Source organism: Botryllus schlosseri, chromosome 6 (assembly GCF_051294905.1).
Source record: "Botryllus schlosseri isolate E-star chromosome 6, Bs_hap1, whole genome shotgun sequence".
Taxonomy (NCBI): domain Eukaryota; kingdom Metazoa; phylum Chordata; class Ascidiacea; order Stolidobranchia; family Styelidae; genus Botryllus; species Botryllus schlosseri.
Window position 1 is genome coordinate 15,828,006 of NC_137241.1, and position 23,607 is coordinate 15,851,612.

A 23,607-nucleotide genomic window follows, 5' to 3' on the forward strand; every position below is an offset into this window, starting at 1 on the left:
TCAAAGGTAATCTTTCGTAATTGTATAATTTTATATGGCAATATTGATCAAATCTTTTCAAGTTACGAACTTCCAGTCTGCCACTACATATATAAGGCTCACACTATACCGCCATATAGCTCGCACCATATTTCACATTCTCAATATTTTGAACATAAGCTATGGCTAATTCCATACACCTGATTTAGGAGGAACAATTTGACAAGCATATATTCCAAAATCTCGAAATTCTCCCCGACTTGAATTTCACAGTAAGACGCTGCATTTACATATGATTCATCTGAAGATGTATACAGCTCGAATTTACTCACCAATGGTAGTAAGAACAATTAGGGCGAAATACAGCGATCCGGTAAAGTGCCATTGGTTTACGTGTTTGGTTTTCTGACGGTCAATCGTAATTTGCCTCAGAATTCTTATGTCTTCCATTGATATGTTGTATTTCTCACTGAAAAGAAGGTAGATATATGGCGTGAATTGAACTGAGACTTTCTGCTATCCGATAACGTGGGTATGTAAAAACTCCTACACGACACAATGGTATCAGCTACAGCTCATGGTCAACGCTGATTGTCGATGCTCTAAATCAGGGGTTGGCAAACCCCGGCATGCGTGCCATTTGTGGCACGCGAGACGATTTTTCATGGCACGCCAAATGATTTGAGGAAAAAGACAACCGTTTTGTTGCACAACATGCCACATAAGTTTTCAAAATGGAAAAAGCTAAAATTATATGATAAATAAACATAATACAGATTCTTTTTTGGGCAGATTTTAGTCACCGGTATCCTGAACATTTTTTCGCGCTTCGCGCGATTTACGATGACTTAGTTTCTTGATTTTGGGAAACCCACAAATATATATACATATGACAACCTAATATCGTATGAAACCGTTTGGATGCTTTGGTCTAGGAGTGTGCACTGTGCAACATTTGGTATGCGAATATTTTATAGGAACCAGCATTTAGGCGCTGGACATTTTCGCGCTAGGAGATACACGTTTCGGTAACATGCGACTCCGTACGCTGTGTGCGTGGGTAAATGATTTGCGGTGATAAAACATGGACATGTAATAAGCGCCGCATGTTGGCCAAAACGTTCGACATTGATATGTCCACCGTCCATGCGCCGAAATGACCACGCGAATAGTCCAGCTCTCGCAGGTTGAGCCGCACGTCTCAAATGAGACCCACAGAGGAAAATAATGAGTCCCGTGTCGAAATGCGATTTTGGAATTGTGTTCTTATCACGAAAGAATATGTTGTTTTAGTTTCATCTAATTAATACGTGTAAGCGATTCATTTCAAATACATCTGGAGCAACGACAATAACCTTTACCACTATACCGCGATCTTTGGAGCTTTGCAGACCAATTCAATTGTGACATCAAACCGACTTGCATGGTACAGGGATTGGCACATTTTTTTTTATCGTCAGGCCATCTCATCATAACATGTTCGATGGGCCTGTCGCTTATTGGCTATGGTACCGAACTAGCGTTGGGACCCCGGGAAATCCCGATCCCGGGATTCCGAGATTTGGAGCAATCCCGATCCCGGGATTGACCCCGATGAAATCCCGGGATTTGTAAACAGCATCTACCATGGCTTACGTAGTGCCACATCTCGTATTTTGGTAATAAAGGTAATAAAGCTGTGTCACAAATTCGGCGTATTGTCGAAAACAATTCACAATTATGTGATATTAAAGCGAACTATGGTCTAACAATGAACTACGCAATCACTTCTGTTGTAGTCTACGGATCGTAGCAGTGTAACGAACACGGTGAGTGGACTCGGGAACGATCAAGACAACCACAGAAGATCAATCATTACGCGACTAAATTTAAATTATATGGTAGGACTGGTGCGGTGGCGACCAAAATTTATACCCTTCGCGACCAATACCGATGCCGTTGCCAGCTGCAGATAAGTGGTTGGTGTGATTCCTAGCTTGAAACGCTAAATATGACAAACTTGAATATGATTGACACGCCAGTTGGTAATATTTTACAATTTTTTGAAATTTTGGAACGCTGTATACGAAAGGTTGCCGGCCCCTGCTCTAAATTTTACGGCTTCCATGAGAGAAAACGTACGAACGGCTAGATAGGTGTATTGGGTTGGATATAAGTTGAAATTTTAACCATGTCAACATGAGATTATAATAAAGGGTATATGGATTCATCACAATCGAATACAGGGAGCCAGGTCTATTAAAATGACACCTTGGTCAAAACATGCAGAAAAGTAGAATTGAGATCCCTGCCGCGATTTGAGGGTGTGAGCAAGAGTTCTCGGCCGGGATCTTCTAATTGAGCCTGGACACTTTATCCGATGTGCTGTGAGTTGTTATACCCCGGATTGACTAGCTTGCGCATAGGAAACAATTACATTTAATAAATTGGGTTGATCGGCGATAAATTGGACAATTCTATTGATATGATACCTTCATTATTATATTTATATTGTTGTTTATCTGTTCCCCAACTATGAAGGTTAATCTAACGCTGTATTAATTTGACTTGAGCAATGTCATGACCAATAGCCTACTTTTGGGAGCATGCCTGAAATACGGATTAGCCTACAGCATTTATGATAACATGATGCATTTGTCATCTCGCATAGTGTCTATACCTTAAATATATTTATAAATGCGATTTTTTGTGGTGCAAAACGTGAATTGTTACAATAGTAAATCACATTTTCAAGATGTGTGGGTTGTCAGTCTGCAAAGTCGCTTTCAATCGAATGATTTTATCCCGTTAAATAACGCGCATTTGGAATGACATTGAATAGCCTACCCCTATTGATGTTGTGGCACGCGACGTCATCAAAACCTAGGAAATTGACCACTGACCAGTGAGCACTTTCGACTAGGAGACCCCTACACTAAAGGGTTCACATCGCAAGCATACAATTTATAGCCTCATACAGACCGAGAACATCTAAAAATAGAATTAAGCGGTCAGTCCGGAAGGCTATTTTAAGCATGCCTATATGTAGCCTATATGTAGCCTACTTTACGTATACTTATTATATTTACTTTACGTAGGCTACCGTACACTGTTTACGGTTTAACTTATGCGAAGGATGATGCTAACGACGCTCATGAATTTAACTACATTTTATGACAGGTTAAAACGCTCGGACAATGTCGTGGTTGAATAATTCATTCGGCAAATATCCCGTGAATTATCCAAGATATATTTTGGTCAATGGTACTCCTGGAGCGTATCTTGTTAATAATGAAATATTCAGCGATTGTATAGCCTTCCTCGGTATTCGTCGATCGTACGGCCAAATAAACATCTTGTCGATTAAGTTGACAAGAAGTGTCATGCGATTTGTAGCCTGCACTATATCTTTCATCGTCAATCGTACGAACATCGATTTGTGTATTTTTCTGATGTGCTGAAAGCTCTACAAGGGTTGCATTTAAAACAAAAATCAATTTAAAACAAACATATTTAAAGCAAGGCCCTTGTTTAAAACATGTTTTTTATTATTTTTTGTTTGTTTGTTTTTCAAGCCATGACGTCACGAATATTCAATTGTGACGCCATAGCGGATTGACATTGACAATTCAAAATATAAGGTATAACTCTTTTGACGAGATATCTACATACTATACGTACTATAGGCTACGTACTGATAAACCGGGTATTTTAACGGTTCCAACCATCCGATATCGTATACATACGTCGTCTATATCGGGTGGGAATCGTCCGTAATCTCATAAAACATGTTTTTGGAAAGTATTCACACAATTAGGTGTTTTAAACAACCATCTGTTTTAAATACAACCCTATCTACTGGTACATATTCTAAGAGCGCATTCAGAAAGCACACTCTCCAAGTCTCCGGACACCCATTCTAAATTCGTTATCCTTCAAATTGAATTGATAAGGTCAGATGTGGTTGTATGACAATTTTGCATGATATGTGCCATTGACACCGCTCCAACGTCATGTGATATCGTAGTCATGTCGATTCGAAATGTGCGGCACTTATTCCAGAAACAAAATAACCACGTGGCACCTATACGCCCTATTTAAGTATCTGGGAACTCACAAACCCTTCGTATTTATTCTCGTATATCAATAGCGGCAAAACTTCCATTTCTTGTATCGGACCTTTCTCAATAATTTTGACGCCTGTTCATCGGCACATAAAATCACAACTAACCCCAATCAAGGGTTGCGTGGACTTATTATTTAGATATACAACACCTACAAATCTATTACGTTTATTCTCGGCCTAAATGCTCGTACCGTCGCCTCGCCTTATCTATACTGCACCGGTGACGGCATATATGGTGTGCGTGTTCGCTTCAACTGTTTCGGACCTACGGTTCAGTGATACGGACCACTAAAAAAACATTGCTAAGAAACTTCAAGTTGATAAACTGGACGCGAGGTCATTGTACGACTGAACATAACCTAAATGCATTAAAGCAGTTGTTAAACAGGAACAACCTTCAGGGGGCGTAAAGTAATTTCCGGAGTGTGTAAGGTAAATTATGTTCTTATTGGCCTACACGGTCATATGGATTTAGAGACTAGTATATTATCAGACAGTATGAGTGGTGCGAACCCCTCACAGGTTCTGATTCGTGACTGCACGAACTTTTAAAAAAAGGTTCGCTGAGAACCCGGACGAGCACGAAGATATGACGTCATGTGATGTCACGATGTTAACTCAAATCCAATTCCCACTTTGCCTTCCAGCTTGCACACTTGTCTGTAAGACATCGATAAAGTAGTACCCTAATGTCTAATTAGAATACGCTTGGTGTCTTTCGATAGATATCGCTCAGATCATGACAATGTGACACGAGCTAAATATCCTACCACGATGTTATACCAACTTGCTGGTCAAATTCAAATAAATCTGTGATTTGTTTTCTACTTACAATGGCCCCGTAATCACATTTATAGTGTTGTTTTATACCTCAAAAGGCAGCATTAAATAAATTTTGAAAATTACATTGACTTGCGTACATATATCTTGTAATTACATTTGGGGTAAATTTTTATTATTGAAGGTTCACCGGTCCGCAACATTTGTTTTGAGGCTTTACTGGTCCTTGAGGTCAGAAAGGCTGATACCACTGCTCTACACCACAACGTCACGGTTTGCATACCGAACATGAACTTGAATGGAAGGTTCGCACCATCCCTTCCGGATAGTATCGTCACATTACCAATAGAGGGCAAAAGGTCTCTGTTGTAGTCACTATTGGAAATCGATTGTTAAATAAGATAGATTGATTGATTACCGAATGTAAGTTTCTTGACGAATGCGTATTTCTTCTGCTTCGTCTTCGTGACCTCCCTCCAAATATTGAAAGATCAAGGCCCCAAGGAACAAATATGCGATGCCGATTATCACGAGTGCTGCGGTCCTCACATTTGGATCACGAATATTGAGCATATTTTGCACTGACCCGGCCTTAAAGCGACACTAAAGCGACGTATAGGAATCTTAAAGGAAATATACTATCGAATATTTCTACAAACTCTGCAAAAAGTAACGCCGTTCAGTTTCATCTATTAGAAGAAGCTCTGATGCGATCTTAAACGTCGGTCGATCTAACTTAAACCTGGTGTTCTGCAAACCGAAGACAATATAATTAGCGTCAGCTGCATTCAATATACTGCAGTCTCGAAAGAACACTAGCCTATATCTTTCGGGTATTGATTGTATCGAATTATCCTCTTCGTTTGACGTGATCCATTTCCCTTCTATTATGCTCACTGCGCGAGAAAACCACAGATCAGCACATAATTTTATCAAGAACAACGCAATGTAGCACTGTGTATGGGAACTATATGGATCTGAATTCTACAAAACAGTCACCGCGTCAAAGGTGACAGGACTACGAGACAAGTTAGAAATGGCACTAGAGTAGATGAATATGTAGTAATTTGGAGTTTATATCATAACTGATTGAAGAAAACAGGCGCAATATATTGAGAAGAAACAACTCCATACTGCATGACGACCTCTCTACATCTGCTCGTCATCGAAATATTTATCTGATTCTATCACTGACAGTCTGGCACTCTGTCGTGATCCTCTCTATATATTAAGAGAAGCTTATGTGGAACGATTGCCAGTACGACCCGTTTGCAGAAGACGATGAGTTTCCAAGCTCCAAACTATTCTTGACACATAGGACTTCTCCATCTAATATCAGCTTCAATCCTGTATAAATATCATGAATTATTCAATATTTATTATAAGTCATTGTGTGAAACGATAAATTTTCAGAAACAGCGTATACAATATACATATACGCCCGTCATATACCAGCAACACAACATTAATGAGTTCAGAATCAGCGTACATACGAATATCAGTGTTTTGCTGTTTCAGGATTTCTAACCGCAAATTTTGAAATATCAGGTTATTTATTGTTTTTTCGTTAGGCTTATATAGACTAAAGAATGATTCTGCATATCTGTATATCCGTCTATAGCCTATCTGTCATATAAAGATACATGCCGCATATTGTAATGATTGGTTTTCGAAGTCTTATTTTTTCTTAGATTGTCACCGCAAGTTGCTTATGCAGTATACGTGTTACGTGGTTATATATAGCCAGTCGGCACACAAGAACCAAGTGTTCGTAGTGATATATTGTCAACGGGAGTTTTAGTTTCGATAGTGGAATCCGTGAAACCTAGATCGGTTGTAACACACCATTCAATGCATGTAGGCCTAGCGCAAAGCAACACACGTTAGAGGCAACTTCACTTCTCATAAAGCGCAATGGAATAAGTGTTGTCGAAAAATATTGAATTATCTCTAATGCGGTGTATAATTGTGATTATTTTCGGTGCGGTCGCATAACATCCATATTCGTATGGCGTCATAATGAGTTACACTCGAATACTCGTCGCCTACAATAGTCGATTTGGAATCGAATAAATCAGCTACTCTATTCCTATTCACTACATGTAGTGTATGTGTACGTGTAATGGAGCTATAGCTATAGTTCCACCCCAACGCTCTTGCTACGGAATCAATGCATAAGCAATGTACCCACCACATATCGACTGTTTTACGCGGGACCTCACTTCATATATCATTGAAAGCGATCGCTGTCAAAGGGATTCTAGATCCCATTATAGTGTCACGATAGCATAGCATATTATATGCCTAATGAATATTGAAGAATCCGTACTACCTTACTCCTTATACAAGGCTGCAAAAGTAGGCAATAATTATGTTATCGAAAAAAGAAAATACGACCTCTCTCCTGCGAGTTAAAGGTAGTCTACAATGCTCTCTCGCATAGTTTTTTCCAGCGTCTGTTACACACTAACACCCATGCACTCTGAAACGTACTTATTGTCGTAACAGCATTCAGTAGCTTTTCTTTCATACCCTTACTATTGTTCCGTGCTGTACTGGAATTCAACTATATTAAATATATATTAGAAATACCATTGCGAAAATTCAGCTAACACTGATACGACACCATACAAATGAGACAGTGCCGAGACAGTCAAGCAATTATTCGAGTAAATTGCATAGGCTACCTGCAACATATGAGGGGAACCTCGCCGTATGCTGTAATCCAGAAATCAAATCAACCGTTGTGTGTAACGGAAAAGCGAGTTCAAAAAGGAGAGCGTTGGAATAGAAAATCACCCGAATGGCTATACTATAGAAATCTGACTGAAACTAATGCAATGAGAGCTTTGATCTATAGATCTGACGGCTTCGATTCGCCAGCTACACGGCAATGCGTAAACAACGAAATGAAGTGGTTTGCGCCATGTGGAAGGCGCATCGCATGTGTTCAAAAGAAATTATTGAAGGTTCGCCATCTGGTTTGCAAAATGGCATCTTGGATGTCCTTTTCAACTCAAAGCGATGAAAGTTGTATGTCATTCAGAGGATAAACAAATATCATTCGGATACAAGTAGACACGCCTGCATTAAATACACATTCTTACCGTTGGTTGTGCCGGCGTCGGGGCAATCATCGGGTAATACGCCCCTTATAAGTGTCGATCTCCAACTACAGGAACACTGATATGACTCTTTACATAATTACCATGAGAGTTACTGCGTGGACCACTCATGTCAATCAACATAATTGAAGAGATCTATCTATATTTCGCTGTTTCTGGTGTTGGCTGTAATCCTGAGTTTGTACGTAATCCTGTTCAAGGTCACTCCTGGTAGTGACTACGGCGATTTCAAAGAGGTACGAGTTGGTATCCCGGGAAATCGATTTGTAAGTAAACCATCGTAGTTGATTTGGACTGCATCAAGTTTAGATACATTCGCCTTTATAACACGCCCGTATACGCTTCCAAAACTTGTGGAAATTCTATAGCAACTGTCGGTCGGTCGGTCGGTCGGTCGGTCGGTCGGTCGGTCCGTTCCCTATTACCGCTACTAGGGACTTCAAAATCACACTCTGTAAAATCCCACATGCGAATTTTGGATGACAAAGTATACAAAAAGATTATAACGAAGCGAACTCTAACACATAAGGTTGCATTTAACACAAAGGGTTTTTTAAAACACTTTGTTTAGAACATGTTTTAAACACGGGCCTTTTAAAAAAAAAGTTTTTTCAAGTTGTAAAATTATGCCATATACATTTATGCATAATCGTGTATAAATAATTTCCAAAAATCATGTTGTATCAGCCTATACGGACAATTACCACCCGATATAGCCGACGCATATCGATGCGGGATGGTTGTAACCCTCGAAATAGTCGGTTAAACAGCAATAGTACAGATGTTTCGTCAAAGGAGGTATATTTACCCTATTTTTTCAATTGTCAATGTCAATCCACACACCAGCGAGAGTGGCGAGATAGCGTATAGTGGTATAATCCATAGCTCCAAAACAAATGGTTGCGGGTTCGAGTCCGACCGAGGTCGACCCAAGAATTCCTACCTAAGTGTTGGAAGTTGATAGGCTCCTACTCGTCATGCTATTCGTGTAAGTGGTGTCAAATAAAAGCCTGGAAGGGGTCCACGCTGCAAGTCGGCATCTACGTCATAAAATGAATAAAATTGCCCTGGTGTAAATGATCATAGTAGTCGACAGACAACATGAATACCACAAACAACAACACACAACACACCAACGAGGTTATATTGTTGTTGTTGTTGATGATGATGATGTTTTAGTAGTAGTCGTAGTAGTCGTCGTAGTAGTCGTAGTAGTAGTAGTAGTAGTAATCGGTGTTACGTAACAGCGTCAAGGTTTTGTTTTATGCGCCATGAACATTTTCGAGCATTTCTAAAAACTATATTCGGAAAATATATATCTAAGACAAGCATTCCGCATAACATCATCATCAAGGTGAAAACAACTCGAATATAATAAGAAGAGCGTTCATCCCCATACATCCAGAAAGGAATAGAAATGGTGCGTTCCCTTCGAAGGTCTGGATCGTGTGAAAAGAGCTTATATATACGAATACGAACCTATGACGCCACAATATCAATTCCAAACAATTCACGGAATGTCTGCATGAATGTTTATAGTTATAGATAAATATTTACAGATAAATATAATAATTACTTTGCAAGTGGACGTTAAATAAGGTGTGAAAGCAACCAAGATCTTATTATTATCTATATCGTCTGCTATCGGTTAAACGAATTACTCATTTATGGATTGACAGATCTTATAATTATGCTCCCCCTTCGTTATCTGAATTAGCGGATTATATTTTGGGGGGAATTGTTCCTGGCACGGCTGTAGTGGTATTGGAAAGCACGTTTGTCTTTCTGTCCACTCACCCATCTGCAAGGTATTGCCGAAGTTGCAGTCATTATTCTGAGTACATATTTTATATAGTATGACGTGACTCATAACGGTGTGATAGAATGGCTTTTCACGGGATATTCTAGCAAAGCTAGTGGCCACATGTAGCGAAGTTATTGGAGTAGAATGAATTTTGGAATTACGAAAAATAGTATCTACCTCGCTTCTACGTTTGGAATTGAGCCAAATTTGTTCTATATCGTTTTTTTTGTACAACGGGAAAATTTCATGGCGTGGGCAGTAAAATTTGTAAGTAATTCATTTATAATTCATTTTCAAATGATCCAATTTTTGCTACTACAGGCTGTAAGGCCGCCAAATTCGATGTGTGCTGTCTTTTAGGCAGGCTAACAATTTTATCTGTTAGCCAGTATAAACGTTCAAAAAGCTATTTTGAACCCTAAGCCGCGCATCCATTCACAAGCACTATATATTGTATGCAGATCTATGGAGCCCAGTAACTATTTTACAACACGCCTCCGACTATACGATTTCAGTCTGATCATATATAGAAAACTCTACTATTGCACTGGGTTGTATAGGTTTAGACCAATGGTTCCCAAAACTTTATGGTCGTGATCCAATTTCCGATATGATAATTTTTCGTGGCCCACCTCTAAAATTGGTTAGGGAATTACTAAAAAAAGGTCAGCATCGTTATGAACCCAAGTAGAAAACCACTGCCTTAAAGCTAGTCCGAGGACCCCATTTTGAAAATTTCAACTTCACGCACTTTTTTTCGTTTAAAACCCCTTCCTTTAAATTCCTGTTGGCGTTTTTATTTAGAAATCTACTTCTGACGAACAACATTATGAATATGAAAGAAAATTTTCATCACATACTTTCGAATAGGACTACAAGTTTACGTAGTTTAAAGCGGTGGTTTCAAACGCCGGTTCGCGTCAAATTTCCTGCCGACCCGCCAAACAATCATAATTTTACGTATCAATTGGAAAATAAAATAAGTTGGACGCTTGCCTATTAACCAGAGAAATGAGGCATCCAATTTTAAATTGATTTTGAAATTTAGAAAGTAGTTTTCTTCATTTTGTCACATTTTAGAGCTCATCTATACTTGGTACAACAGTTGCAAGTGATGTTGTACCGGAGCCTACGATACTGAATATCGTAGGCCCCGGTTGTACCAAACTGCTTAAAAGTACTGTAGCCTACAGCTACAACACATTTAATGCCAGTACGTCATTGTTATACTTATTGTATTGCGACGCTCCGATTGTTCAACGCAATGGTAATTTCCTAATTTGCGGGCGATTTCGGTTGGGCTTCAGTACTCTGACCAGATTATTATTTTACAATTTAGGAATCTGTCTATTTACGAAGAGACCGGACATTGCTGTTCTTATCTGGGTAAACAGCCGTGCAGTCACGTCGCAAACCTCCGAATAAGCAAAGTTCGCATATCGAACAAGAACATTCTCAGTCTCACCACCCCTTGAAAGGAACCTTCGATGAAACTCGTATCTAAATCAAGATAAAAGAAACTGATCCACCGTTGCAGGAACTATGCACTTATAAACAGATTATAAAAACAAATAAACATTCAGTCGGTAAAGTTCCGCAACATGAAACACAAACGAGATAGTGTCGGTCAAGTCGCCTGATCGAGATGTTGGCAATGGCGATAGAAGTGAGCCACGAAAACACTTGTAGTGTACTATACACGCTACTCATTAACATAATTAACCTCCGAGCTTTATATGATTACAAATAGGGCTGGGCAAAATCGAGTACCTGAGTGATTCGATTCTGAATCACGTATTACGCTTCGAGTCGAATCGAGTATTCGAGTATCGCTCATTATGACGTCACAACATAATGTACTATTTCAAAGTTCAAATATGTACCTTATATGCCAGCACAAAGGACATAATGCCTGTTATCCGTCACATTGAAGATACTTTGGTATTTTTTCGGGTCGGGTGGAAAATACTATCATAACTGTAATTCTCGTTGGTAAATTAAATTTCAGATGCTAGGAGCGTATAATTTCAGTACCCGAAAAAATCATCGTTTATTACTCGACTCGAATCATTAAAATTAATACTCGATTCAGATTCGAGTACTCGAATCGTTGTGCCCAGCCCTAATTACAAATACGTCGGTGCTTTCCGAAAAATGATAGATGTAGAGGTTCCGTTGTTGTTGTTTTGCATTCATGGCGTTTCGACGCCTGTTGTCGTTTTACAATTGGTCGATATTCTAATTACGATTTCTAAGATGTCGGTTAGGTGCCACTTATGGTGGTACCACTTATGCAGATCTGGTCTAGATTAGGGTTACCATATTTTTGTGGATCAAATTCCGGATACTCTTTAGCGCCCACTAGCGGATTTTACAATGAGGTATAAATACATTGTCGGTCAGCATGACGTCACGCTAGCAAAGCTTCACCTATCGACACAGGAGTGGAGTGTAACATAGGTTTTGAATTAGGCCCTCTCTAATGTGAGCTCTGGTGATTGCTTGGGTCTGCAACAGGTTTCTTCACGGGCCGGATGAAATCGTCTGGAAGGCCGTAACCGGTCCGCCGGTTGTACGTTTAACAGACCTGCTATACTTTTAGGTAGGTGCAGTTATTTGGTTGTGTGTTGTAACCAGGTCCCAAACAACATTTTTTCAGCCCCCTTCCTCTCAAAAAAGCATTAATCTTGGGCCCACCATAGGGTAATCGATGCAACTTCCTGCGGGCTTACTATATGCGTCTGCTGGTTAAAATTTGTGAATGAATTCTGTCAAAAATATTTGTTCCTCCATATATTACTATAAAACATACCAGTAGATTGCGCATCCGGTGGTTACCGACCTTTTATGGCCGAGAGCTCATTTCCAATTTGAAAATGTTCGCTGTCCAGCTAAAAAATGATAGGCTGATTAATAAAAAAGTCTGCTTGCCCAGACTTACTCGCGGCCTATTTTTGAAGCTGATGACGACCAACATCTTTGCGATCCCCGGAATAAAGGCAAACGACCCCCAAGTTTAGAACAAGTGTCCTTGACTAAACTGAAGCATCCAAACGGCCTAAACCAATTCTAGGAATATACCGCTATCTTATAATTGCGACTACAATTACACTTATTTCAGTAAATGATGATTATTTTTAATTCTTTTTGATTGCATTTTTTGCGAGGGCGGTGCGTGGTCACCATATTAATATCACAACACATTGTATTAAATCGCGCGCAGCGCGACGAAAATTTCAATTAGCGTAAATCTGCTTAAAAATAATATTATTTATGTTGATTTTTATAAAAATTTTGAGCCTACTTCAAGCCTTACAAATTCTGCTCTACATTTGTGCATATTTTAGAATTTCCTCCTGGACGCAGTTTTTACAGTGAAATTCCGGACATGTCCGGGAAATTCCGGACATATGGCAACCCTAGCCTAGATGAGTCCGCAGCAATTAGGAAGGGATTCAGGAGTCGACCTCGATCGAAATGGAACCTATAATCCAACCTTTTTCGGAATGGTACACCTGTTTACCCAATACATGTAAACCCCACAGAATCCGTAGTATTCATAATCAGAATAAGGATTAGAAAAGCTGCATGGTACATAGTAAATATTAAATGCTAATAGCTAATGCCATCAGCTCTCGCTTTTCCAGACAAGAGTAGGCTGCACCAAGTGTTACATAAATTGTCACGAAAGTCCCCACTGCCCAGCGGTAGCCTACCTTACGAAAGAAATATATCGCGGTCATTAATCCTACATGTGTACGTGCATACCTTCCTTCGTTCCTATGTGCAATTGTGCATGCATATAATTTGGATTAAAATGTTGAACTCGATTTATACCGTGGCATAAGTCTGTGGTAGGTTCTGGTTTCGCGTGCCACGGGGTAGGCTACATCCACGCCCGTACATCAGGTGTGGTACACGGTTGTAAATACACACTCTTTTCGCTAGGAGTGTACGTCGTATCAGGGATATCTAAAACTAGTTTTAAATATCCCTGACGTCGTATGCACAATCCAAATTCAAAACAAAGGCAACAATAGCATATTATTTCGAAACAATTAAAGTCACAGGTCACTGTTTCCATACAATATAGCAGGGCTCTTCAACCGGGTGTTTCGTACACCCCAGGGTGTACAATAATTTTCAAAGGGTGTACCACTCGGATGGGGTGTACAGGGGTGTACCAGATCCGCATTATAATGAACCGATGAGACTATGTCTATATGCTATCATAATAAATACGCCAGTTTATGCTTCAGAACAGGTTGACTGGATGAGTAATATCGTACAATGTGATGTCAAAAGCAATTGTTTCTCATCATTTAACCTTTGGTAGTGGACTTATTAGTTCCTTCTAGATTAGAACAGGGTGGAGTTAGCATGTGTTCAGCTTGCGATATCTGTCTGATGATTCTCGAGGAAACCACCGCTACAGCTCAGACATGTTGAATTGGTACTTCCTGCGGCAAGCTTATACATAGCGCAGAATACATGATTGTGCAGCCAGAGGGTGGAGTTTCCGAACCACTGCGTTCGATGGTGGTCCAGCAACCTCGAGCCCTGATTCGTATTAAGCATTTTCTATACGTTGCAGCCTTGCTCAAATGTTCATTGTTCATCCTTATTTCGGTTAGGCCAGGGGTGCTCAACCTGCAGACGCACGGCCACATTCAGCCGTAAAACCATAATTTTGCGACCGTCTACACCAGTGCAGGCTCTCAACCTGGGGGGCGCGAAGAAGCGGTCAGCTGAACATTGTTTTCGCGCTCCGCGCGATTTATCTCCAATTCACGCGGGTTTCTTTATATATATACTTAATTTAATATTTTTTTAATTCTCTCATCGACAGTCATAACCTTCCATGCCATCAAACGATCTGTTGGGGTTGCTATTACCATCCCGGTTAGAATTGGTGATATGACGATAAGGTGGGCGCGAAATTTTTCACTATCATAAAGGGGGGCATGTCTCAAAAAAAGGTTGAGAACCACTGGTCTACACATATTTAAATTAGCGTGTGTTGGCGGCCTTCATTATGCAACCAATTGTTGCTGGTTCGAGTCTCGGCTCTGCCACGTTTCTATGTGTCGGAGGTTTATCTGGGCTCCTCATCGCCGACCGCCTGTTAACGTAGCGTCTTGAAAAGCCTAGGGGTGGCCAACCTTTTTGCTATTCACGGCCGCATTTCGATTAGTCATGTAGCCTACGGCCGCATTCCAGTGCATAGCTCGTAATGAACATTCTGGACGCCAAATATCCATTTTTACCTGTCCATATCCATTTTAGGTGATCGAGCTTCAGACTAATCTACTTATAATAATATCATATTAAAATACGCACTGAAATCGCTAGTGGTCAATGACTTCACTCGTTATGTTATGAATACGTCATGGATACGTCATGGTCATGGATACGTCAACTGGATACGTCATGGTCGCGCGAAGCGGGAAACTTTTTCTGATCCACGAATGAATTTCGTCATTAATATTAGTAGTTTCACATATTCCTATCAAATATTCATCGTTAGCCCATGTGATCAGATTCCCCGGTAGATGGAGGGTGTGTTTTCGAAAATTTGAGGCAAGTTATATATACAATGATGCATCTTCGGGTGGGCCAATTGTAATTAGTCACTTTGTTGCATATGCTGTTATTTCCAGGGCTGGGCACAATGATTCGAGTACTCGAAGCTGAATCGAGTATTAATTTTAATGATTCGAGTCGAGTATAGGAAAATACGATTTTTTCGTGTATACGCTCCTTGCAACGGAAAGTTAATTTACTGGCGATAGTTATAGTTTCCATACTATTTTCCGCTGAGGAAGCCTTGAAACCTTGATTGACCGTGTCGGAGCATACGAGACATAATACAAAGATACGAGCGTTACTGGAAATAACACATTTCGGAAGTCATGATCATCCCACAACATTGTCAAGAAGTGCAATGAAATCGGTATTGTCGAAAAAATACCAGAGTATCTTCAATGTGACTGAAAAAGGGCATTATGTTCTTTGTGGTGACATAAAAGGTACATATTTGAACTTTGACATAGTACATTCTGCTGTGACGTCATAATGAGTGATACTCGAATACTCGACTCGAGCGTAATACGTGATTCACAATCGAATCACTCAGGTACTCGATTTTGCCCAGCCCTAGTTATTTCGTGACCGTCTATCAGAATTGCCAGTATAGAGGAAAGATATTGAAATCACCCAAACCCTCTAGAAACAATTTCTTTCGTGATGAAAACACGATTCCAAGTTGGTATTGCTATATGGCGCGCATCATTTTTCTCTGCTGTTCACATCTGTACTGCGGTGCTCAGATTGCAAAGGCGCTATACTATATTAAAATCGAAAAACGAAGTCGCATTGAAGCGCGCGCAGCGCGTAGAAAATTTCAAGGTTGATTAAAATCAATTCGTAAATTCAATTTTCATGTCGACGGCCGCCAACATGAAATGATTGAATTACGTGTTCACGGCCGCACAAATTTCCTTCTGCGCAGGGCTTTGGAGCCGGAGCCGGAGCCGGAGCCCGGAGCCCCGGAGTCGTGCAATTTCAGCGGAGCCGGGGCCGGAGCTCGATTTAAAATTTTAAAGGAGCCGGAGCCGGAGCTGGAGCCCGATGTTAGGAAAGTAGCTCCGGCTCCGGTGTCTTTAATAATACGATATGCTACTAAAATTTCCTAAATTTGGAATTTAATTCATTAAAATTTGGAATTGATGCCCCTTTGGCGGCACCTTGCTAACTAACACTTTGCTTGGGATTTGACTATAGATAACAACCTACCAAGAATGTATATTACCGAGCTGCCGAGAGTTGACACTGATTTGAAACGAAATTTAGATCATTCCCGAGACGCGACGCACGCTCAGTGCTGCCTGGCATTGGTTCCTGATATTTGGGCCATTGTTGCGCTAGAATAATGGCGTATAATTCATTTGCGAGCATATTAGAACAGGACGATCAGTAATACAATATATCAAGATTAAAGCGTCTGACAGACGTTTATCTTCCAAGCGAACCAAATCATGTTAAAATTTATGATTATTATTATTGAATCACGCCTCGGATATTATATTATCATCCATGACACGGGGCTCTAATTGGTACGAAATCTGGCCAGTTGATGAGATCTCCAGCTTCGAATTATAAGATATGATGAAGATTGGTATCGTAACTCGCTTTCGGTAACTAGAGGCGAAGATCCGGTCACATACGACGCTGGATCTACATAATGTAACTGGGTCATGTCTATGAGTTGAGTGCACTGTATACTATGCAGTCTTTAATATGAACAAGTGCGTTGTGATGTAACATGGTACGCGGGTGTTGTCATAACTGGATTCCGGTATCCGAGGCACAGAACAAGTTGTGGTCAGCGGATTCATTTTTAATAAAGTGTGTATCGTATCCGTGCTAATCCTTGTCTTAAGCATTCGTTACAATAAGAAAATTGTGCGAGATTGACCAGTGAACTTCGAGAGCAAGTTCTCTACAACATTTTATATCCGAGTGGAACATTTCATACACGAGAATGTTGCAAAATGCTCAACAAATGGATTTGTCCAAAGCCCATGGTTCCGAACGATCGGAGCGGAGAAACACAATGGCCATAATAATGTCCGATTGAGTCAAGCGAGTGTTCGGAACAACGCTTACTTTCATACTTTGACGGCTAGTTCGGGGTTGTTCTTTCGCCCTGACCAGATTTGAATTTATATTTTCAGAGTCAGTGATACACTAGCTTTCGCTGGTAGCAGTTTCAATAAATTTGAGTTCTTGAGTCGACAGCTATACGATTAGCAATTATGCTGATATAGGCTGCCAGCTTATCAGTGTAGCCCTGACAGTTGCACAATGCACAGTGCACAACTGCACATCTATCTGTAGGCTAATAATCTATCGTCAGATGTCAGGTATCGATCTCGTTCTCGATAATGCCGAGAAGCCATGCATTTCTGAACTAGTATCTGAAAGGGAACATGAGAAGCTATACTGCTTTGCAATATATATTCATTATAATGTTCTCATTTTGGCTGAAACTTAAAATTTATTGGTAATATTCTTTAACCCGTCGGCTTTGCACAGTTGATGTTGAGCACCAGTAATCCATAGTATTATTAGATGTGTCGTCAGAAGTGTTTAATGGTTGATATTGGGGTTCCTTCGAGGCTGGCAGATTAGCGTAAGTGTTCCGTGGCTTAGTGAAGGAACAGCAGGCCTACCACGGTTTTAGTGTGTACTGTAGCTAGCTACAAGGCTTTTGCTTTAGTGGTTAGATTTTCTATTCCGTTCGAATTGAAACTTCAGTATTTCACACCAACGTTTACAGAACTCAAAGCTATTAACATTGTACCAACGATATGAGTAAGAAAGGCGAGAAATCTTCAGTTGTCAGTTGTTTTGAAAGAGTGGATGGAGATGGTTATATATGCCAGATTCTGAAAAACGAAGAGATGTGTGCAGCGAAATTAGGATTAAAAATGTTCAATTTGAGACGTCACATAGAACGGTATCACCCAGATATTTTCAAAACTATCCTTGCAGAGCAACCAAAGAAGAAAGAAGATATTCAAGATAGCGGTACAAATAAACAACGAAGGCTTTCGAAATACTTTGAAAGTGAAAAAATCAATGTGTCGATGACGAAAGAAAAATTCAAACGTCATCTCATTCAATTGGTTGTGGATAACGGTGTAGCTCTTACACTTTTCTCTTCATCAGCATGGAGAAATGGCTGAGAAACTTGGTGTTTCACTAGCAAGTGTAAGAACTATGATTATATGTGAAGCCGAGAAGCAGAAGAGCAAATTAAAAGAAGATTTACGAGATAATTTTTTGTTTTTGAAATTGGATGCATGCACAAGACACAGAATCAGGGTTGTAATGACTCGAGTCATGACTCGACTCGAGTCAGACTCGAGTCACGATTTTCTGATGACTCGACTTGACTCGAGTCATTTTCTCAAAATACGGAAATGACTCGAGTCAATCTGTGTATTGACTCGACTTGGACTCGAGTCATTGCGCATGACTCGAACCAAGTCATATGACTCGAGACGCAGACGGCCAAGACCGATATTTTTGTCGTATTTTTGAAGAATAGTGAAGTAACCACCCTATTGGGATTTCGTTTATTGGTACTAGCACGTGAGAATGCGATCAGAACCTGGTAAAAGTGAGGAAAATTACTATATTATAAATGCGAACCATTCAAAATCACCAAACAGAGTTATAAAAAGTGAGTTTAACAAGATTTTAGCTGGGAATTGAGCAGTCAACGTATTGACTTGGACTCGACTCGAGTCATAATACCATGACTCGGACTCGACCCTCTGATCGGTGACTTGGACTCGGACTTGACTCGATGGTGAGTTGAAAATGACTCGACTTGACTCGAGTCAAAATTATAAAAGTGAAATTGACTTGTGACTCGGAGCCTTGTGACTTGGTTACAACCCTGCACAGAATCAACTATTTTGCCGTAAATGCTCAGTTTGTTAACTCTAGAAACGAAGTGAGTATCTCTACGTTAGCAGTAAAAGACACAGACAACCAACACTCCAGCGATTTTATCAAAAGGGTGGTTGAAGATGTTCTCAATGACTTTGATATATCCAAGAAACAGGTACTGGCAGTAGTAACAGACAATGCTTCCAACTTGACTCTAGCAGTTGAGAAATTGTCTGAAGACTGTGTCGTTGATGAAAATGAAGATTACGCTGAAGTAGAGGGGATCCCAACTTTAGATGAGATTACTACGATGGCTTTTGCATACCAGTCCGAGTTTCAATACATGTCGCATATGCGGTGTGCAGCTCATACACTGCAACTCGCAATCCGCGATGGCTTGAAAATGAAACAGGTAGTAGGGATGGTGTGAACGTGAGGTTCACGTTCGCGTTCTGTGTGTGAACCTCGGAAATTTAGAGGTTCGCGTTCACAACAGAACCTTGGTAGGTTCTGCACTGTGAACCTTTTTCATATATTACAATATTACAAACTCTATGTATGGTGCTGGCAGCATTAAAAATCAACACCAAACGAGCATGCACCTTGACAATTTCAAAAGTTTTACTTGCTTTGTTACAAAAGTTTGCTCGAAATATCCAGCTTTCCGTTTGTGAACATTTAGTCACTCTCTGTTGTGAGTTTGACCCGCAATCACACAACATCATGAGCGAAATACGTGGTCAGCGAATGATTCTTATTCAACCAATCAATGAGATTGATATCGTTTTCTGATGAAACATAATCTTGCAGGCGTACGGGGTCAATCTTGACTCCATATCTTTACTGCATCATTAAAACTAAATCCGTGCAATTGAGGTGTTGGCTACTGCTGTATAGTGTATAACTTGTTAATGCGATAATATTTAAAGCAAGTATAGAAAGCCGTTTTACACTCAGCTCAATATCAATGTAGCGATACTCAGACGCCGAATCCATTGTCCGGTCTGGTCTAGACCGTTGAGGCGTAAGCTTATATTCCCTGGTAAGTCCTCGTCGAAATTGTTGGCAAAGCGACGGAAGAATGATTTTATGGGAGTATTATATCCTTTAATTGCCTCAGTTGATACATTTGGCGACGTTTAAAACGCCAATATGTACTTTGGCATTGTGCCATTATGTGGCACGAGTCGTCGCTAAGTATCGTGTATATAATTGTACATTAATATAGGCTATCACTTCATTGAAAGATAGGGTTGGAATTAGTAATATGACGTCACGTGACGTCATGAGGTTCACGTTCGTGTTCACACAGAACCTTTCAAGAAGGTTCGCGTTCACACGAACCTGAACCTTTCAGAGGTTCACACCATCCCTAACAGGTAGATTCACTGCTCGGCAAAATTCGTCAGGTTGTGGTAGCTGCAAGATCTCCAAAAATTGATGCAATTTTAAAGAGAAAAACCAATAAAGGGGCTATTATTGACCAAGCTACAAGGTGGGGTAGCACATATCTTATGCTTGAACGCCTTCTTCAACTAAAACCTGTCTTGGTAGACATTGCACACCCAAATGTATCACTGTCTGATGCTCAATGGAATGAAGTAAAAATACTGGAAGAGTTGCTACGCCATCCTTTCCTTACTACAAAAAAACTACAGGCTTCCGATTTGACACCAGGGTTATTTTTCAAAGAATGGAAAAAGTTGCTCTTTCAGTTTTCGCAAATTGGTGGCAAATTGGCTGATGCAATACGAACATCCATGGAGCGTCGTGAGATGGCGCTTCTCGCCAATGATGTGCTGCTTGCAGCAATATATGTTGACCCGATGTACAGGATAATGTTGAACGATGAGCAATATTCAAAAAGAAAAGCTACTTTACTCGAAATTGCTCTATCAATAAAGGATCATGAAGGAAGGATATTAGCTGAATATCTGACACAAGCTGGAAATCTAACCAACAGTGGAGACTCAGCAAACGCGTCACCCACCTCAGAAGATGAAGATTTTGAAAAAATTCTTGATCGCCAGGCAAAACGTCGCAAAACTGAAGCAGATGCTTCAGATGGAAGTTCGCTTCAACGGTACAGAATGGATTTTACCAATGCTTTATCCACTATGGAAAATATTGACAGGTCTTCCAAAGTCAGTGTCATGGATGCCATTTCCATGTACCCAGACATACTGCAAAAAGTAGCATAGGCCTTCTCTGTTACGGCTTTGCCGCCGACACAAGTGAGTGTGGAGAGAATTTTCTCCGAAATTTAGTCACCTAACTCTGATCGCTGGTGAATTTCAGTTGAGTTCGCTTTTTTTCGCGTCATATGGATAATAAGTCGTCTTCGCGTGTATGTTTTGACCGTGGTATTTAAATATATCTCACTGGATGTTCTAATACTTTCTCCCCCTATCGCTCCCAGCCGCTCCCTTTGGTATTTTCCCCACCTTGATTCTAAAAAAAATCGCCCACTGGGGAGATATCGTTGGAAATGTTTGGAACTACTGCATTAGAGGAATATGATGCATAGGAAAATTTGAAAATGTCATATCATATGCGACACAACATATGTCTGTTGATACTGGACTGCTGAAAAGCGTTGTTGTTACACTGCAAAATGCAATGAGCAGCAAGGGCACCAGGTCGATTTTCAACAGTTTTATTCCATAGCTGCCGACTTGTAGCACGGCCCACTGCAAGGCTTTTAAAAGACACCGCTTACACCAGTGGTTCTTAACCTTTTTTCGTCCAGCGCCCCCTTTCAAAAATTATCGTGCTCCAGCGCCCCCCTCAACTTCATATTGTAAGGAATGTAATAAAGACAATGAGTAAGAGGGAGGGCCGTAACAGCACTTCGTCAACCCCCCTGAAAACGATTGCTTTGCGCACCCATAGCGTGATAAACCGAACTTCTGAGGGCTTCGCCCCCACGAACCCCATATCGTGATTTTGATGGTCAGCAAAGTATGTGTGGTCTGGTCGCCCTAGGTACCAAAATTTTCTATAATGCATGGTAATTACATATTTTCTATAATGCATGATAATTACATTTATAAGTCGCTATAAACTTTTTATCCTCTCAGCCCACGTAATCAGATTTACCAGTAGCACTGAGTGAGCTGTTGTATAGGAAAATAAAGGGCACGTAATTAATAATTAAACTTATTCGGGCGTGCCCGCAGCTACAATTATTCGTTAGCAGGGCCGTAACAGCACTTCGTCAGCCCCCCTCCCCAAACATAAAACGTTGATCCTGGGCCCCCATCGGGTGATAAACCAAACTTCCGGGGGACTTCGCTCCCAGACCCCCATTAGGCTGTCCGCTATTTGCTGATAGCCTATTAGGTATCTACATGGGGTGTCCATTTACTGAGGGAGCTATTCTCGCCTAGTCGCGCGAAGTGCGAAAAATTTCACCAATTAATGATTGAATTGGTCAATATCATCGGGAATTGCATGTAAATTGAGATCAATTTTTATCCTCTCTCTGATCACGTAAACACATTTACCGGTAGAGCTGAGTGAGGTGCAATGTTCCCTCTCAGCTGCGCACGTGCGCAGTGCTGACACGGTCTCTGCGCACAGAAAATCTACGTTGCGCACAACAAATCCGGATTATTACCTTTTTTTAGTCGTTACGCACTGTTTTCCAAGGGTCAGCGCAGTGAGTTGTTGAGTGTGCGCAGACTCATCAAAACTTAAGCGAACATTGTGAGGTTTCTTGGAAACTGTAGGGCCCGTTACCAATAATTAAACATATTCGGGCGTTCGAACCCGTTGGTATGACTTCGTTGCATGATGTTATTTCGTGACCCCCTGTCTGCAATATCAAAAAATATAGAATCGCTCAACGGGGATATCGCCCAACAGGAATATCCCTGTCGCCCAATCGTACTAAACTAAAAGACGCACACGATTTCAGATTGGTATTTCTTCACTGACATATAATTTTTCCGTGCCAGATGGAATTCGTCTTCTGGGGTTCAGATTGCCAAGACAGGAACATTCGGTGTCAGTCATTTAGGCGCCCATGGACAATTAAACCTATATGTATTTTGAAGGCTATATGTAACGAAGTTTTCGGTGTTAATTTGCTCTGAATACTCAGGATATGTCCTATCACCACATCATCTACTGCGAAGCCATTTTTCTCCAGCGCCCCCCATACCGCCCCCCTGAGCCCAGCGCCCCCCATATCGCCCCCTGAGCGTTTCCGCCCCCCTTCAAAATCGCCAGCGCCCCCTGGGGGGCGCTGGGGGCAAGGTTAAGAACCACTGGCTTACACGGATGAAATACATTGCGAGGAGGAGCCTAGATAAACCTCCAGCACTTAGGTAGGAATTCTGTAGTCGCTC

The 23,607-nt window shown here is 40.7% G+C and overlaps 2 protein-coding genes and 1 pseudogene across 4 annotated transcripts in view; 2 read left to right on the forward strand and 1 right to left on the reverse strand.

The window, feature by feature from the left end:
- Positions 1–6,109, reverse strand: part of LOC145441163 (uncharacterized) — a 34,078-nt gene extending 27,969 nt beyond the window's left edge. The window contains exons 1-2 of one of the 3 annotated variants that reach the window (XM_080318967.1): positions 5,283–6,109; positions 312–448 (exon numbers count right to left, since the gene is read on the reverse strand). In XM_080318967.1, coding sequence (XP_080175093.1) covers positions 312–448; positions 5,283–5,437 — 292 coding nt within the window. In that variant the 5' untranslated portion in view covers positions 5,438–6,109. Of the gene's footprint in view, positions 1–311; positions 449–2,861; positions 4,282–5,282 lie in introns of those variants that run through there. The other 2 variants (XM_080318966.1, XM_080318969.1) reach the window with 2 other exon arrangements.
- LOC145441169 (lysine-specific demethylase RAD23A-like) overlaps positions 1–23,607 on the forward strand; it is a 127,497-nt gene that overhangs the window by 27,386 nt on the left and 76,504 nt on the right. The window lies entirely within an intron of this gene.
- Positions 19,675–21,522, forward strand: LOC145440147 (uncharacterized; annotated as a pseudogene).